Source organism: Delphinus delphis, chromosome 6 (genome assembly GCF_949987515.2).
Source record: "Delphinus delphis chromosome 6, mDelDel1.2, whole genome shotgun sequence".
Lineage (NCBI taxonomy): Eukaryota > Metazoa > Chordata > Mammalia > Artiodactyla > Delphinidae > Delphinus > Delphinus delphis.
This window is the reverse complement of record NC_082688.1, coordinates 11,749,929-11,768,383: the sequence shown is the minus strand read 5'-3', so window position 1 is coordinate 11,768,383 and position 18,455 is coordinate 11,749,929. Positions and strand designations below refer to the sequence as shown.

Genomic DNA, 18,455 nt, shown 5'->3' with positions numbered 1-18,455 from the left:
TATAATCTGGCTGAAACGGTTTACTCCCCGAAGGGTTGCTGTGTGTGTTCAGCAGTGGGCAGTTCCCTTCCCCTAGAGGCTTCCATTAAAAACACCATGCAAACAAATACACACAGAACCAAAGCTGTCCCTTTGCTCAGTCCCAGCCCTGAAAAGCCTGTGCGTGGAGAGGCAGGAATTGCAAAGAAAGGGCGGCCACCAAAGCCCAATTCCAGGGGCGGCTGGATCGTGGTGAACCTTCTTTTTCTTTCTTTCTTTATTGCAATTTGTAATTAGAAGAAGGCTTAGGCTATAAATAATAATGATAAAAATTATCTTGAAGTCAGGCAGGTCAGTAAAACCTTTGGACATGCCAGCATTAATACATACATTCCTCATCGGTAACGTTGTTTGAAAACTTAAAATCTGACGCTCCATCTCCATGGCTTTCCAAGATGTGCTGAGATAAAGGAAGACTCGGGCAGCAACAACCAGGCCAACTGTAGCTGAAACCGCAGCCACCAATTCCGTTAACAGCCAAGTGCATTTTCCCCAAAGGAATGAGACCCATGCTCCTGTCTCACACCTCTAGAGCCCAGTCACTCTTGTCACCTCACCCCATGGTCACAGCCCCCATGGGGCTGGCAGAATGACGCCCTGAGAGGAGGCACACAGAGGGGGCGTCCGTCCTGCAAGCTGGCACCGGAAGGCAGCAGCCCCAGACCCCCTCCCCACACACAAGCGCAAGCTGGCCACCCCCAGCCCTCCAAGTGGCCCCGGAGAGTCACCAAGCCGAGCTCAGGGAAATGGAAGAAGGAAGGAGAGACCATTCAAAGGGAGCGGAGAAGAAAAAGCTTTCGGTGAAGCCAGAGCTCGGGCCCTCTTCCCGCTGGCATTCATCGTCAGAGGAGTCTTCGGAGAGGAAGACAGCATAGTGTCGCAAGGGCTTTACGAGGCTGGGGCGGAGGAAGACAAGAGAGAAAACAGTTAGGAGGCACCTCGGGACTCCACGTGGCGGGGTGGGAAGGAGGCCTGAGGCTCCGCACCTGACCCTGGCCTCCCTCTGCCGGCCGGGGAGAAGGCTGCCTGGAGAAGGCCTGACGGGCCCCACAGTGAGGAAGCTGGTCCCGAACAGAAAAGAAACTGGGTTTGCCACCTGTGTCAAGAGCCTTAAATGCATCTATGACCTTGTGATTCCACTTCCATTTAGATAACCCCAATGTAGCAACAAATTATGCACAAAGATGTTCATTGCTGCTATGTTTATAAAACATGAGACCACCTGAACTTCCGCAGTGGGAATCTGGTGAGGTGAATTATGGTATGGTTGGCTGAAGAGTATCCTCCCATTAACTATAATGTTTATAAAGAAAAATCTACAAGCCAGGATGCAGAATTGCAGTTATACTGCATTCTCTCTCATCTGCTTATGGCAAAATGCACAGAAAAAAGACTGGAAAGGTATGTGTCTAAATGTCAACAAAAGCTAGGGGACCCATGTCCCCTGCATTGGAGAAGCCACTGCAGTGAGAAGCCCACGCACCACAACGAAGAGTAGCCCCCGCTCGCCGCAACTAGGGAAAGCCCACTCGCAGCAACGAAGACCCAAAGCAGCCCCCCAAAATAAATAAATAAATAAATTTAAAAAGCTAGTGGATTATGGATTTTTTCCCCTCTGCCAAATTTTATTTTTGTGTCTTCTCCGTTTTCTCCAATGTGCATATCTACTTCAATAATCAGGAAAAAATAAAAAATAAAAAAGCTCAAGAAGAAAGTGAGCCATGTGGAAGGGCACTCGCGAGAAGGCCCTTTTCTGATTAGCGGCCGCTCTCTGGAGTCTCCCTCAGATGCCTCTTCAGAGAGTCTTTTTCATCTGTGATGTGGAAATTAAATATTCATTGTTATAAAAAATACATCTCCCTTGTCAGCCACCTGTGAGCTCTACCTCTATAAACACAAACACATACACAGCCCAGAGAAACTCCACGCCAGCTTTTATGAATTATACACTGACCAGGGCCCGCGAGAGGTGTGTGCTTGGGAGAGGGGAGCTGGACCCCGCAGCCCCTGGTTCAAATCCCGGCCCCATGGCTGCTGCTCCGGCACGCGGCTGGGGAGCAGGCAGCCCACGCCTCTGCCCTGTACAGCGGGCTGGACGCACACCGAGGATCCCAGGGGCAATGGTGAACTTTGGGGAGGTGGGTGGGGTAGGAGACACAGGGGTACCTGATGGGTGGCTATCTCCTCTCCCCTCCACCCCCAGCCAGAGCAGTCTCCTTTCTTTGCCTTATATGATGCAATTCCTTTCCGGTTTCATTTCAGGAAGAGGAAACATGTCCAAAAAAGTGCATGGGAACCAGGGCTGGAGAGTAAGTGAGGGACAGCAGCTCTCCCTGTGGGGATTGGGAGAGTGGATTGTGACCGGCTGCTGCTATGGTCCACCATCACCAGTCATAAGCCAGTTGTTCCCCAAATATATGCTGCCCTTCTAAAAGTGGAACCAAAGCTGGCGCCCAGGACTGAGTTCCCCAGCACTGTCACACCTGAACCCTTCATTTCCTCGCATTGTCCCTGGAAGTTAGCCAGGCAAAGACTTTTGTCCTCTTACTGAAGGGGAGGCTGAGGCTCAGAGAGGGGAAGCCACTTGCCCGGGGGCTGCACAGGGAGGTCACAGCGTTCCTCTCCTCTCCCAGGCTGCCTTGCTGGGTGTCAGGGACAAGGCGTATCTCAGCCTGTCCTGGACTGGTGGGAGCATGGCCTAGGAGGCTCATTCTCCTCTGAACTCAGGAGAGAGGGTGGGAGGACCTGACCTGCAGAAACGTGCCCTGGCCAGCACAGGGGCTAGGCTGCCCGGTTCCTGCCTCGTCCACCGGGACATAAAACAAGGCCCAGCAGGAGGGCCACTGGAATCCTGTTCTGAATCACAGCCCTGACCTCATCACTCTCCCGCTTCACACCTGCAAGTCTGCTGCTCTGAACTGTGGCTTGATGCGGTGGGTAAAATGTCAGCGGTACTAATGTTCAGGTGTGTCTGGAACGACTTACACGTCTGTTTAAGAGTTTGGGGGACCCGCTCTCACTCGCCAGCACTGGGCTGTTCTCCCGAGCAGGGGGGCAGGCACCCTGCCTCAGGCTGCATTCTGGGCAGCTCGTGGAACACACTGGGTGGGCGGGGCGAGGGCCGCCAAGTCCAAGCTCCAAGCAGGGCAGACACCGAGCGTTGCGCCTGGCCCCGCCCACCTCTGTGTTCCTTCCCTGCCACCTCCTGCCACCTGCCCTTGCCTTTGCCTGGTGCACTGATTGCCCCTGGCCTGCAAGACCCAGCTCAAACCGCACTCCTACAAAGCTTTCCTGGAGGTCCCAGCAGAGTTTTCTCCCTAGATAGAGCTGGCTTCTCCTTGGGCTGCGTGGCTTAGCGCTTCGTTAATATAGTTGAACCTCTTGCAATTCTATTTCTGAGTGGAGGTCCTCGAGGGCAGGGGCCCTGGCACGTTCTTCTTTCTCTCCCCACCCACGGCACAGTGCTAGTGCAGAGGAAAGTTTGCTAAGGGAATGACTGGAAGCCAGCGTACTGGAGAGACTAGGCCCCGCACACACCAGCTTCACCCCTCTTCTGGATCCCCGCCAGGCACATGCCCCTTTCCTCAGCTCGTGGCTGCAGTATAAGAGGGTCCCCTCTCTGGTGTGGAGAAAAGGGAACCCTCCTACACTGTTGGTGGGAATGTAAATTGGTGCAGCCATTATGGAGAATGTTATGGAGGTTCCTTAAAAAACTAGAGTTGTCAAAAAAAAACACAAAAAAACTAGAGTTGTCATGTGATCCTGCAATCCCACTCCTGGGTATATATCCAGAGAAAACTCTAATGTGAAAGGACACATGCACCCCAATGTACATAGCAGCACTATTCACAATAGCCCAGGACATGGAAGCAACCTAAATGTCCATCGATAAATGAATGGATAAAGAAGATGTGATACATATATACAATGGAATATTACTCAGCCATACAAAGGAATGAAATGATGCCATTTGCAGCAACATGGATGGACCTAGAGATTATCGTACTAAGTGAAGTAAATCAGACAGAGAAAAACAAATATCACATGATATCACTTATATGTGGAACCTAAAATATGACACAAATGAACTTATTTACAAAACAGAAACAGACTCACAGACATAGAAAAACTTATGGTTACCAAAGGGGAAAGGGGGGTATAAATCAGGAGTTTGGGATCAGCAGATACAAACTACTACATATAAAACAGATAAACAACAAGGTCCTACTGTAGAGCACAGGGAACTATATTTAATATCTTGTAATGAACCATAATGGAAAAGAACATGAAAAAGAATATAGACCTGTAGAACGGGACCACGTCTGGGGGTGAGCGTGTTAGGTATATTGGGGCAGGTGGGAGTCTCAGAAAAATGCTTAAAATAATATCCACAAGTAGGCACTGTGCCACGGGCTTCACACAGGTTATTTCTACCACTCCCCCCAGCAGGAAGCAGAAAGGCGTCGCTGTACAGATTTTACAGAGGATGAGGCTGTCATTAGTCCGTCCATCCACCCGTCCGTCTGTTCATCCACGCACCCAACCGAGAGGCACCTCCCGCGTGCTTGTAGTGAGCAGGCCCAGTCCTAGCTGAGCACTTCATGGTGAAGAGGAGAGGTGTGAAGAGGAGAGGTGTGACCAAGCCACCCAGCCAGGAAGTGATGAGTCCAGGGCCCTCTCTTTCCTCTCCTCCGGGCTGGCCGTAGATGTGTATGAGGGGGACCCACACCTCTGCTTGGGTCAAACTGAATGAGGCTTTGGGTGGCCCTCAAATCCATCTTGAATGCCTTTCCAACACCCATCCAAGCACAGCCCCCTCCTCTGGCTTTGACAAGTAAGCAGAGAGCACAGCTTGGCACGTTAGCTGAACGCCAGGAATGTCTGGATTCACACAAGAGCAAAGAGCCTTTGTGCTGGACTGGACCTTGGCTTCATCAGCTCAGGCTGCTGCACCTCCCATCACTTTCAAAATCCAGTGCCTCCCACACGCGAGATCACGGAGGGCGCTTGGGGGTGAGGTGGGGGGAGACAGGGAGCCTCACTTTACAGCTCACCGTTTTCCTCTCCAGACAGCTCTTCTGGCCAGGCCAGGCTGGTCGGGCAGTCTTGACTTCAAGAAGAGGTCCAGGGTGTCTCCTGGATACACCATCTGTCTCTCAAGAGTGATGGAACACCCAGATGAGAACTCTGCCATGTGGTTTGATCAGAGTTTCTTCAGGTCCAGGCTTTGGACCACACGGATAAGGATGATGACACCAGCAGTATTTCCTAGTGTTGGGCTAAATGCTGTCCGTACAGTTTCTGATTAATTACTCATCACATCCTCGTTTTTCAGATAAAGCAGCCAAGGCTCAGAGAGGGGGAGTCACTTGCCCAGTGTCACACAGAAGTTAAGGGTAGAGCATGGAATCCAGATATGCCTAACTCTGAACCACTCTGCGATCCTGCCTCTTCAGTTCTGTGGACCCGAAACGGTGAAATAGGGTGTTTCCCCTTCCGCTTTTGATAAAAGGTGAGATTTCAAAATAAACTTATTTAAATTCAGCTGCTCATGTTCTCCCATGAAACATACAGTCAGATATTTGTCAGAGATAAAGGACGAACCGTCGAACATGTCCAGGTTTAAATTTTTTATTACTTAAGGCAGAATATGAAAAAAAAAAGCGCGTACCTGTTCCCTCATTAACCCAATTCAGCTACTACCCTGCAGTCTGCCACCCACCACTTGCCTGGATTTTATTATACACAAAGAGCTGTCTGTGAAAAGGCAGGTCGTGGCGAACTTGGCTACCCAGCAAGGACTGCCGGAGTCTCGGCGAGAAAGAAAGGCCCGCTGTCCATCACGTTCAGATCCCATCACCTCCCACGGCTGCTCCCGCCTCTGCCCACCTCATCTCGGCACGGAGTTCCCATGCAGATGACTCCCCGAACCCTTTCTAATGTTTGGTTTAACGTGTCGCCGGCTAGCGTGCGCGTGTGACAGTGGTGACAGGCGCGGCTGTTCCTTTTTAAATACCATGTCAGAGACACGGCGTCAGGAAGCGGGGACGTGCTCTGTGGCTCTCTGCCGTGCCGGGATCGCACAGGCTTATTTTTTAATGAGGAAGATCTGCATCTCGAGAGTTTTTTTCATGTGTCACATCGCGTGGACAAATCAGCAGCACGTCATGCTGGCCCAAAATGAAATGCTGACAAATGTAGATATTTCAAATTTAATTGACATTTAAATGTACTTGAGATAAAGAAGGGGAAAAAGTCAGCAGGGACTTGGTCTCCAGAGGTAACGAGGGGAGCTGGTGATCATTTTTAAAAGGATCATTTCGCTCCTGCACAAAGGATCTTTACTTTTAAATGTCTCGGCCGCTCTGGCATCCCTTGGTTACAGGGCTCCTGTGGGGCTGACAGGCAGGGACAGGCCCCTGGACGAGGCCCGTCTGTCCAGCCTTCCACCAATCCCCACGTGCCAGCCAGATGACCTCAGCAAAGTCATTGTACCTCCCTGAACCTCAGTTTCTTAGCTGCAAAATGGGGATTCTATAGCCCTCCAGTTAGTCTTACCACAAAAGTTGAATGAAAATATTCGTAAAGGGCTTTGCACAGTGCCCAGTGCCTGTTCAGTTACTACCCAGATGCCACAGTCACCTGCCAACAAATAAACACTGGGCCGCTTCACCCTGAGCAGAGTCTCCCCTAGGTGTTCAAGGACAAATAGGGTGGTCCCTGCTTTCAAAGACCTTCCCAGTCAAAGTCACCGGTCCCCAGCTGGGCATGTCACAGCACATCAGAATGATCTGCGAGCACCCCCGCCTAGACACGCCGCCATGCCGCACCTCCAGCACCGCTACACAGGGCTGACACTCTAGAGCACACCTTAGCACGTGCATGGGTTAAAAACAGAGAAAAAGCCTCTGAAGCAAGTCAGAGGGGTCTCTGGGGGAAACAAGCTTGGTGCAGGGCCCACGGGGGACGCTCCGGAACTTGCACTGGAGCTATTCCCTGTGTGGCCTGGGGCCAGGCCGGGACTGTTCCCAGGGAGGAAGGCCTGATGACAGATGTGGGAACCTGTTGGACATGGGATCTCTGTACTCAGCAGTATGCGAATGTCTACTTAGAACAGTAATGAGAGGCTCACTGCTGTAATGAGCCGTGATCACCAATGAGAAGGCGTCTTCCTGTCACATGGACTGGTCCAGAGGGGATGGGCGGGTATGAGGCCAGGTCCTGCCCACCCTGCTAGGGACTTGCTCTGCCACAGTGCAGTGGTGGGCATGCCTGGCTCAGGGGCTGCTGGACAAGCCTCCATTTGGGAGGTGACATGGGGCTTTTAATCTGAGTCCAGTAGAGGCTGCGCAATGGCCTGGAGGTGTCTCTGTGGAGGAGGGGGCACAGGGGCTTGAGGCTGGGGTGGGGTGTCAAGAGAAGAGGCAGGCAGGGTTGGCAGGGACCAGCTGGAGGAGGGCCTCCCCCCAGCGTGAGGGCTGAAGGCCACGTGCGAGGTCAGGGGGTGATGGGGGGCTCAGCTGCCCTGATCTCCGTCTCTTGGATTGGTGGTGCCCTTTGCCTTTGCAACCTTCGTTCATCTATCCATTTATTTATCAACCCATCTCTGTCTGTCTGTCTGTCTATCTTCCTTCCTTCCACAGAGATCACTAGTGTCGACTTCCCCTGTCCACACCCACGCCCAGCAGGCTGAGAAGCCTTTCCCAGGCGCTGGGTGGACACTCACGTAGGCGCAGAGGCCTGGCTTCACTTTCCCACCCTTCATGCCCTTTGCTGGAGGGAAGACGGGGAAGGGGACACCTTGGGGGCACTTTCCCTACCTGGAAGAGCAATTGTGTAGATTGTGAGGAACAACTGCCCCTCACCCCGAGGACAGCCTCTGCCTGCTGAGAGCCAAAGTCTTTTCTGGGGACCGTGGCAGCAGTCAGTGGGGGCGGCTGGTGAGAAAGCAGTGGACACGGACGCGGGACCCAGCAGACCCTGGTATCTGTGCTGGACCCAGGGCAGGTCACGGCACCTGTCAGAGCCTTGTTTCCCCCGTGGCTGAATGGGCTAACAGTGCCTTCACTATGAAGACTTTTGGGGAGCAGGGGAGGTTCACCAAGATGACATATATCGAAGTACCAGGCCTGAAACAGGCACTTGGGAAATGGTGACGTGAAATCTGGAATGGGGAGGGTGCTTGTTGGGGTGGCGAAGCCTTTCGGAGGAGAAGAGCTCAGTGACACCCTGAGGATGGGGCACCTCTTCTGAGGGCTTCCTGAAGGCTTGGCTTTCCAGCTGGAACTAACTCGCCCTACTGTGACAGCTCCTGGGAGAGTCCCTCCTTCCAAGCAGCAGGCAGAAGTGGTGGAGACGAGGAGGTCCCGTGTTTTCCTGGGCTGCTGCACATCCCCGGAGGCTCTGCGGCAGCTCCTGCTTTTCCAGTCTGAGCTCAGGCTCCACGCCTGGCCTCTGGCTTGGCTTTGTCTCCGGGGCCCGAACCCCACCGTTGGAGAGGGGAGGGGGCCCGAGTCAGGTCAGGCGCCTCTCACCTTGTTAACTGGGTCTGTGCCCTTCTGCTTGGTGTCCTGGCGGCTTGCCAGGGGGTAGTGCCCAGACAGCTGCCCCTACCCCCTGGGGCTCAGGGCCCAGCTGGCATCTTGGAGATTTGCTCCCGGGGCTGATCACAGTTTCTGGCTCTCATAGGGCCAGGCTGGGCACGTGCTGGTAGCTTCAGATTCACATCCGATCACACCTGGCTCATAGTAGGTGCTCTTTACGTACTTGCGGTTGTTAACTGATACCCTCCCCCGTCTCCAGGACGCTGGGCTGTAAGCTGCTCTCAGTGATTCCTTTGTTCACTCATTCAGTAAATATCCCTGAGCAGAGCTGGGCCAGGCTCTGGTCGGGGAGTTGAAGAGTCAAAGCTGAAGGTCACACAACCCTGCCCTGCTCATAGGCTACCGGGGTGGGCAAGCGTGTGTGGGTGCGCGTGGGTGACGCACAACGTGGCAGGTCACGGCTATGCCAGAAGTCCCAGGCATGGCGACCCTGCGAGGAGGGAGCGTGCAGCTCGTGGCGGAGGTGTGGGGGGAGTGTCAGACCGGTGAGGCCGCAGCACTCACTGCTGCTGGGGATGCTAGTGTGGCTCCCGTGGGTAGTTTCCCAAATTGTGTTCTTCGAGATGTTAACAGGCATTGCGTTAAAAAAAAAAAAAAGGAAGGCAAAGAGACTTGCCCACGGTCTCAGACTGGCAGCTGGTGGGCCAGGGTGCTGCCCAGATCTGCGGACGCCCAGCCAGGCCTGCGCACCAGGCCCCCACCCTCGGGCAGCTCTGGGTCTGTGCAGGAGGGAGAGGGGTCCGGCTGTGACCCTCAGCCAGGGGGCTGTGCTGAGCGCAGGTCCCGAGGAGGCTGGGGCTGGGGGAAGTGGGGGTGGAGCAGCATGTCATCTCCTGCCAGCGCATGTGTGCAACCAGCATGAAGAGGTACAATTGCAAAGTGTTCTGAGACCTGGTCTCTGGGCAGAGCTCCCACTAAATGCTTCTGGCAGCTTCTTCTGATCTTATTTTAATCTTCTGGGGCTTTGGGTGCTGGGGTCACGCGGTGCAATTCAGATGCAGAGCAGATTCTCCAATTCCTGAGGAGTGTGGGCTGGCCGTTTGGTGAACACACAGCCTGCCCAGGCAGCGCAACCTGCAGATGTTCTCCTTGGCCAGAAGGATTTCTAATGCCAGCCGCACGTTCCTCTGGGGCTCCCAGACGCAGATTCCCAGGGAGTCCACAGTTCTGATGGGAGTGTGAAGTGGTACAACTCTTTCAGAAAGTTATTTAGTAACAGGGAGCAGAAATCTGCCTATAAGACGTTAAGGGTTGGCCTTTGGCGTTAGAGGCGTTTGAAGCTCAGCTCTGCCACTAACTAGTTGTGTGACCGAGGGCGGTGACCACCTCTCAGAGTGGCAGCTACTTCTATAAAATAGAGCTAATGACACCTACCCTCGCCCCCAGAGTTCTTGTGAGGATTTAACAAAACAACATACGTAAAGTGCTCAGTTAATGGTAGTTGTTCTTACAATAACATAAAACTAGAAAAAACTTGGAGAACAAGGACATTCACTTAGGCATTTTTCACAGTTGTGAAAACGTGGAACAATCTACAAATCCCATAAGAGGAGCGCGGTCAGGCAGACCACACACATACACACAGTGAGATCTTCTGTGGTCACCACCAATGGGGCTTACAAGGACATGAGGCAAGTCTGTACTGTGGGATATTGCAAGGAAGCTGGCAGCTCTGCAAAATATATCTAGAAAAAAGACTGGACAGGAGTCTGCAGAAACGCTAGTACACTGTTGAGCTGAACTAGTGGGATGAATGAACTTGTCTCTTCTCCCTAACTTCCAGCCTGCCTATAAGGCTATTGGGTTATTTTTAAAAACAAACAAAATTACTGGAAAAGAGCATGTTTTTGCATGCCTCTGGCCAGGGAGGTGACAGGGCAGTGGCTTACGGGCCCCTGGTGGCTGAATCTGGACCTTTCTCACTTAGTACAACGGACTCCAAATAACCAGCCTGCAGCCAGTCAGGATGCGGGTGACTGGAGGGTGTTCTGTGCGCCACCTTTAGAGGACAAGGTGTGCATTGCAAGAGCTCGGGCTCTGCAGCGGGCTGGGACTGGGCACATCTCAGATCCACACTGAGTACAAGCCCCGTCACCATCAGGACTTGGAAGACAGCCCTACCCTTCTGGGTTATTGCGAAGATTAAAGAAGGTGGAGGCTGCTTGTGACTATCTCCCTCCCAACTCTCATGGCAGTGAAAGAGTGAAAGAGAGAGGCACCTGGGGACCAGTAGGTCACCCCCACCCACCCACCCCCGCCTTTGGCCTCTGTCTGCTCGCTGAGTGTGGTCCTGAGGGGCGGGCAGTACTTAGCACAGCAATGCCTTTTAGGGCTTGCTGTCGGCTCTTTCAAAGTCTCACATTCGATGAAATACAGGGAAATTGCCCTATATCTAGTAAGCCAAAGGGAAGATAAGCTAGGGCCTGGCAGCCATGCACGCTCCCGCTGAAATAACCAAAGCCCACCTTTAACAGGTGGGGAGCTGTGACCTCACCGTGCCCGCTGCAGCCGCCATCGTCCTCACCACTCAGGGTAGCTCATAGTCATAATTAGGTTCTTAACAAAATGCCTGGATGCTGAAGAAGAAAGGGCCAGGCCCTCCCCACTTTCCAGTCCTGAGACCTTGGGCAAGTTATGGAAAGTCTCTCTCTGAGCCTCAGTTTCCCCATCTGTTAAATGGTAAAGCTACCACCTACCCTTCATGATCTTAAGCGATGTTCAGTAAATGTTACTTCTCTTTCCTTCCCCAGATAGGAACACTCAGGCACCAGGGAACACTGCCTCCTTGGCAGGAAGAGGACTGAACAGCTCTGGTTCCCAACCCCAGGGAACCTTCCCCAGAGAGGAAGGTGGTGTGCGGGGCAAGTCATCTCGGGACACAAAGCTGTCTCCCTGGGCAAAGCCAGGAGAACAATGGACCCCCGTGGACAGCAGAGTGCAATGGAGAGAATGAAACTGAGCAGCGTTTGGAGGCCTGGCCATGCCGCCTTCTAACCGGATGACCCTGGAACACTGGTCAATACATTTTCTGAGCCAGCGTTCCTGTTCTGTGGAAGGGACGCCTAAGAGGACCTAGAACACATGAGGTGCTCCACTGTACTCACTGCCACCTGGCTTCTGACCCACAGCCCGAGCTGTCTGATTCCTCCTAACCCCAACTCTTACCCCAGGGGATCCTCGGGGCATACCATCAGCCCTGTTCTGAATAATAATGTAAGTAGCTAATACTTCTTGAGGAGAAGTAGTCACTGAATATTAATTAGCTAATGTTAACAGAAAAACAGAGGGAATGTTTTCCCCAGAAGTCTTTGTAAATTGTTCTTCCAATTGCTATCACATGGTTTTGAGGGGCTAGGACACCTACCTTCCACTGAGGGAGAAAATTTGACATGGGAAAAATTTCTTTCTGGGAAAATGCAAGTCAAAAGAAGTCGGCACTGGGATTCCCTTTGGGGCCTCCTTTAAAAGTCCTAAGAAGCTCACACCTAGTAGGTTTTTGAAGATATTTGCTGAATGAATGGATGCAAGAATGGACGTGAGCTAGAAAGCAAAAAACGGACCTCAATGGATGGAGTGGTCTTAGAGCTGCTGGCGACGCTACTGGGCCTCGACGAACTCCAGATGCTGAGCTGCTGCAGGAGGCCGTGGAGACTGTCTAATTCTTAATCATCTCCGTTTTGCTGTCCACAAAGTTAATTACTTAATGTCCTTCTTTGGAAGTGAGAGTTGGGGCAAGAAGTCGGGAGGACTGAATCCTTCCCTTAACTTCAAAGATCCTGTGTCTCTTTGTGCCTCCCAAATCCTCTAAGTTTCCGATGCACTTTGATATTCCCAGTGGAGACAAAGATCTGTGATTCAAGAAAATCCAGGCCAGATTAAAGGGCCAGGCACCGAGTCCGTGTGCCCAACACTGAACCACCAGCAACAAAGGCCCATTAGGATGTGGCTCCTGCCCGCCAGCTTGTCTTCTTGTGTCTCCCGACACAATGCTGACAGATTGGTGGGGCTGGTTTCTTCCTCCCCAAAACAATATTTTATGAGGAGTCTGTTTTATTAAAATATTTTCCGCTGGATGCTTCCTGTGTTTCAAGAAGTTGGTCTTGCCAGCTGGAGCTGATGACAGTTGAGAAAAACACATCCAAGTGCTGTTGTGACATGGCATTTGGAAGTGGAGGAGCACAACGGGGGGTGGGGGGGGAGAAGGCAGCATGGGAAGAGACGCAGGAAAACACCCGGGTTGCACCAGAAATGTCACTGGCATTATGGGAGAACAGCTCTGCCGGCCCCCCATGCCCCACCCCCATCACATAAAAAAATGTGAACAGAAACTCTCGGAATGATGTTCTAAAACATACCTCCCTATCTCCTGGTGGACCCGGGTCACGGTTACGTACGATCACAGAGAACCGTCATTTGTTTTCTATCACTGCCAATTTGCCAACCCACTAAACTAGCCACCGCTGCTCCCTCTGGTTCATTTCAACCCCAAATGTTTCCCCAAAAGAAATCTAAAACAAGGTGTACTGCAAAAAAAAAAAAAAACCCGAAACAAAAAAACCCACAAAAAGTGGTACTGACATAGTTCTGGTAATCTCCAGAATGATGGGGTTACCAGACACTGGCTCTCTGCATATACTGATGAAGCAATTCCCTATCACTGGGCTGGAAAAGCAACAGTGTAAATAAACGTGGTGAGGGAGTCCGAGCTCTAATCGGGAACCGGCCACAAAATGGGTAATGCTTTTCTGTAGAATGGGAAGTGTTGCTGGTCCAGGGTGTTTTTGGTGCAAAGCAAGGATATTCTGGATTTGCATTTCAATATCTACAGGACCATGACCCTGTATCCCAGTACAGTGTCTAAAATATTTAGTCCAGTTTTAAAGAGACGGCTCTAAAGAAAAGTGACTAAATTCATTCCCCTAAGGAGAAATCTCTGGGGTCTGAGGCACTCCGAAGACATGCAGCATTTTCTCCACAAGGGGGCAATCATAATCCATGGCAGGGAAAGAGTCCTCAAGACTCCCACCGGCCTATTGTGCACAGCAGAAGTTAAACCTACACCCAACTTCTGGAGTCCGGCTTCCAAATTCTGCATCACCAAGCATCTCCCAAGACACACAGACACACACAGGTTTGAGGGCTGTCTAGGTAGGCTGGTTCTGTAACAACATGATAGTCTCAAGTGATACCATCCTATAAACCAGAGAATCCTGGAAGAGCTGAAGTGGACTGCAACCCGAGCTAGGCCACAGCCTGACATTTGGGAATTATTTCTTCCTTTTGGCTCCTTTTCTGGCTAGGACGTGCCATCTCCCATCTCCCTTAACTTCCTTCCCTGAGAACTTTTCTGAAAATAAGGCAGACACGAGGAGCATTCCCCTCTTCACCCAAGGGACCTCAGGGTCCCAGGGGCAAATTTTTTTGGTTCCCCCAACAACCCCAGACCAAGATGGCTTCATGCACTGTTTCAAGGCATCACTGGAAGCCGGTGTGTAGCTGCTGAGCTGTCTGGGCAGAAGCCACCGGCCGTGTGCCTCGGGGATGGAGGCACACTCCTCTGACGGAAGCAGTGCTACCTTCTCCAGCCGGCTCTGAAGTCGGGGCCGCAAGCAGCTTTAAGCCTCCCACGTTCAGACGGCTCAGCCTCTGGCCACTGCCTGCCCAGCTGCCTCGTCATTCCCCTCATCTACCCAATGTCTACCCAGCAAGTGATTCTAAGCTGGGCCCTATGCTTGGTACTGGGCATAAAACCCAGCACCTGTCCCGTGGAGCTCTGGGCCCAAGGGGTGGTAGGAAAGCAAAGTCATAATAAAATAAACGCTAAGGCACAGGTGAGCAAAGGTACTGGTGGGGGAGGGGCCGTGGATGAGGACAGTCCTGTGTATAAATCTGAGCTCTGGAGACCCGGAGCAGCCCAGGCCTAGGAAGGTGGAGGCCCTCGTTAAATAGGTTGCCTCCTCGACCAGGTTCCTAACTCTCTTTTTCTGACCAGCTATCTTCAGCATAAGAAAAGGCCTAGAATCTTTTTCTGAGCTTGTTTGAGTACCCCTTGGGCGTCACCACTCAAAACCCAGCCCGGGTGCCCGGCTCCCTGGCCTCTGGGGCCTCCTGCTGGCTGTGACAACTGCCAGCAGAACTGACACTGAAGATCAAGCCGTGTTCCCCGACTGACCTCTTTGTGAAACACCCGCTCGGGGCTCCAGGGAAGCCTTTCAAAGGCCGGGGCTGCCACATGGTCTCCACAAAGCGCTGGCCCCGCTGGGCTCCTGCAGACACAGGGGAGGGGAGAACAGGGTACTCACTGTTCGGGGCTCGAGACGGACGTCCTCCGGCCTTCCACCGCGATGTTGCTCTTCGGTCTCTTAATGACGTGTGGCCGGGGAGGGCGCACCTAGAATGGGCACAGGGGGAAATCCCCAAGAAGGGCTCAGTTGGAAAAGCCACGTAGGAACGTTCTCGAGATGCAGATAAGTGGCCCTAAAACAAACGCTGAGGAATTTTCACAGCATAGGTTCAAAGGCTCTGCTTATCGTGGAGACACGGCCGTTGAACCTGCAGCCGACCCGTGAACTGGAATTCTGTGGCCTACTCAAAGGGGAAAGGCTCTTCTGAAGGGCTGGGTGTCCTCATCTGCAGGTCGGGGGTGGTACCACCTGCCTCCTCTCAGGGCTGCCGCGAGGGTTCAGTGAGACACTGTCTGTGCAGGACCCGGAACAAAGAGGCTCTCATTAATGACGAGTCCCTCTTGCCTTCTCCTGGAACCCGGAAACCAGTTTGGTAGAACAAAAAGGTTTCACTTAGACTTTGTTTTTGGGGTACATATGCCTATTTTGTTCTTTTTACAACTGAATTACAGGAGGCCTATTTTCCTCTCTAAGTGGGAGTGGGGAGAAGCAAATACTAACAGCGTTAGAGCGCCAATAAAAGTCCCTGGGCGTCCCTGTGTAGTCCTCCTGACAGGGCTCGGCCTGGAGGCCACACAGCCTGTGTGGGCACTGCACTCACCACGCGGACCTAGCTCAAGGGCTGGAGGTGGGCGTATTGACAGTGAAGTACACGGCTTCCCTGTCCACAACCAGGCTGCAGCGGCAAGGTAGCTTTTTTCTGACCTGAGGCCTCCGAAAGCCAAGATGAGGGATCATATAAAAAGACACCCCCCTCTCCCACCAGAGCCCGTGATGACAGTTAGGCTAAGAATTTCTAGGCGTCCTTAGAAGGACGCTCATTTGGTCCAGTCAACATTAGCTGGCTTTAACTCCGGCACCATCATCTGAACACCACCAGAGAAGGACTGGAGAAAGCGAAGAAAGCCTGTCTGTGAATTTTGCTGCCAATAAGAAAGAATGAGCAGCCCAGTGCGGGGGCCGCTTTCTCTCTGCAGATGAGGGACCACGGCGGGAAACGCCACGGACGCTGAGCTTAGCAGGCAAGACAGGGAAGAGGAGCACATACTCACTCCAATCCCTGCCGCCCTCTTCCCTGAACCCACCCTCCCACCAGCCCCCAACCCAGCACTGGTGGGCGACACAACACAATGGCTTCGGAACACAGATCACCGAAGCTGGCTGTGTAAGAGACACGTCTTTAATAACCTCATCAAGCCCTCACGTCTCCACGTGTCTGACCTAACCAGAGTTTTTCCTGTGGAACGGCCAGTCTGATCTCAGCCTGGTCTGGCAAATCAGAGACGTGGTAAGAGCCAAGTGCGTTCCACCAAACTTGCTGTCTGCTCTGGGATTACTGTGAAGATCCAATGAGGTGATGCGGGGAAAGTGCCTGCGCGGGGCCTGGCGCACAGTGGGGGCTCAATAAACGCTCGCCTTGTTTCTCTGTGACCTTATCAGTAACAAAAAGGAGACGGGGTGTGGGTGTCTCCAAATTAGAAGATGGATCTATGGTGGCCTACCCTGCCTAGCACGGTGCTCACTGCCTGGTTTACAGTGACCCCTCAGCAAGATTTTTAGAAATGGATGTTGCTGCCTGGAACCTAAGAAGTGCATAATAATGTTGCTATTATGATAACTGTTATTAGAACAGTGCTGCCACAAAGCAGACATCCAGTCACCGGCTGCTGAATAAACGAATAGATCCGTCCCCCACTCGTGCGAACCCTGAACCGGTTTCCCGGCCTAGAGCCGGACTCCTCTTGCAGCTGGTAAACAGGATCACCTGGTTTGCACCTGACTTTGCACCACAAAGGCGGGGTGCAGTCAGGGCAGCGATGCCCTGCCCCGGAGGTCCCGGGGTGGGGCTTTGGGAAGGTCAGACATTAAGGCCCATTCGCCTGTCCTCGCCCACAGCTGCTCCTTGTACAATAGAGGCAGGTTAGGAATGTGAACTTGTGGCTGAAATGGGGGGATTAAGTTTGTGGCAACTTCAACTGAACTTGCAACGTGGTGAAACATGGGGAAAAAGAACAACAGAGCTAATTAGACGAGCTGAGCTGTCAGAGCGCCGCTGAATGGCTCAGCGCCAACAAACAAAAGGAATGGGTTGGCAATCAGCAGGATCGATGGAGAAGACTGCTTCATTAGGGATGATAAACCAGACAGAGCAGGAAGGGGGGGCGGGAGGGGGAGGGAGGCGGCAAAGCAGGGGAGGGAGAAAGGCACGGCGGACCCAGAGACAGTCGCCCGCGTGGCTGCAGACACACCCAGAGTCACACACACATCTGACTGGTGTGGACAAAGCACACACAAAATAGCAGACACAAAATTACACTCATGGACAGACAACCACCCAGAGACACGCACAGGCCTCGAGATACCAACATGCCCAGTTTCACAAATACACACTCACAGAGGCACACACAGGAGGAGAAGGCACATGCACAAATCTCTCTTTCACACACACACACTCACACACACACACACGGCCGCAGACGTACAGCTAGAGCCGTAACCAGGCACAGACACACACAGACAAAATGGTTTAATTAAGCCCGAATCACAAGACGATACAGACAACTGGCCTGTCATATTTCAGCGATCACATCCGTCTTTCCGGGGTGCTTAGGAAGGGCGGGGGCTGGGGATGAGGGAAGAAACCACATGCACACACAACTACGACCGGCCCCACCAGTGCTAGGATCCCAGCAGCGCTGGGGGAGAAAATGCTAAACAGGGATTTGGAGCTCTGTTCAAGGGGGACTTGAGGGGAAAGTTGGGAAACCAGCCAATTCCCCACTGGATTTAAAACCTGAGAAATCTAAGTCGGCAGGGTTAAATGTGTATTGAATACAAAAGCACCGAGTACATTTGATTTTAATGGTGAGCAAGAAATAATAAATACAGAGCTTATAAAGCGCTTCACATGCAGCCGACCACAGCCTGCCTCTCCCCTGCACGCCCCGGCCCACTCCCCTGGGCCCACCAGACACTGGCAAGGCTTTCTTCTGCTTTTTCCTTTTTCTTCTTTTTAAAAAGAAAATCTAAACCCTCTGGTCACATCTGAACTCCAGCCACAGGTGCCGGGCTACAAGGCTCCTTCCAGAAAGGCTGAATGGCGAGCCCCCATGCTCCCACTACCCTGGGCCGATGGCCACACTTCTGCCCAGAATGTCTGCAGCTAAGTGACCCGGCAAAGCCTGGCTATGGGCCAGTGGCTCCTGCCATGGGAGCTTGTCAGGCCATCTTCTTCAAGGCCCTTGAGGGGTTCCATAGCCCACGTGCCCCAGGTTCACCCCTAGTGTGCAGTGGCGCCCACTGGAAATGCTTGCATGAATGCACTCGGAGTGAACAGACCCTGGCGCACTGGGGAACGCAAGGCCGAGAAAGCACAAAACTTCTACGGCTCCCAAATTAGTCCCATAGT

At 52.6% G+C, this 18,455-nt stretch overlaps 1 protein-coding gene across 5 annotated transcripts in view; it reads right to left on the bottom strand.

The window, feature by feature from the left end:
• The window catches only part of DENND1A (DENN domain containing 1A), a 493,467-nt gene that overhangs the window by 6,675 nt on the left and 468,337 nt on the right, over window positions 1-18,455 (bottom strand). For 3 of the 5 annotated variants that reach the window (XM_060014178.1, XM_060014175.1, XM_060014176.1), the window contains one exon: window positions 14,945-15,033. In XM_060014178.1, the coding sequence (XP_059870161.1) occupies window positions 14,945-15,033 (89 nt within the window). Of the gene's footprint in view, window positions 1-806; window positions 936-14,944; window positions 15,034-18,455 lie in introns of all 5 variants that reach the window. The other 2 variants (XM_060014177.1, XM_060014173.1) reach the window with 1 other exon arrangement.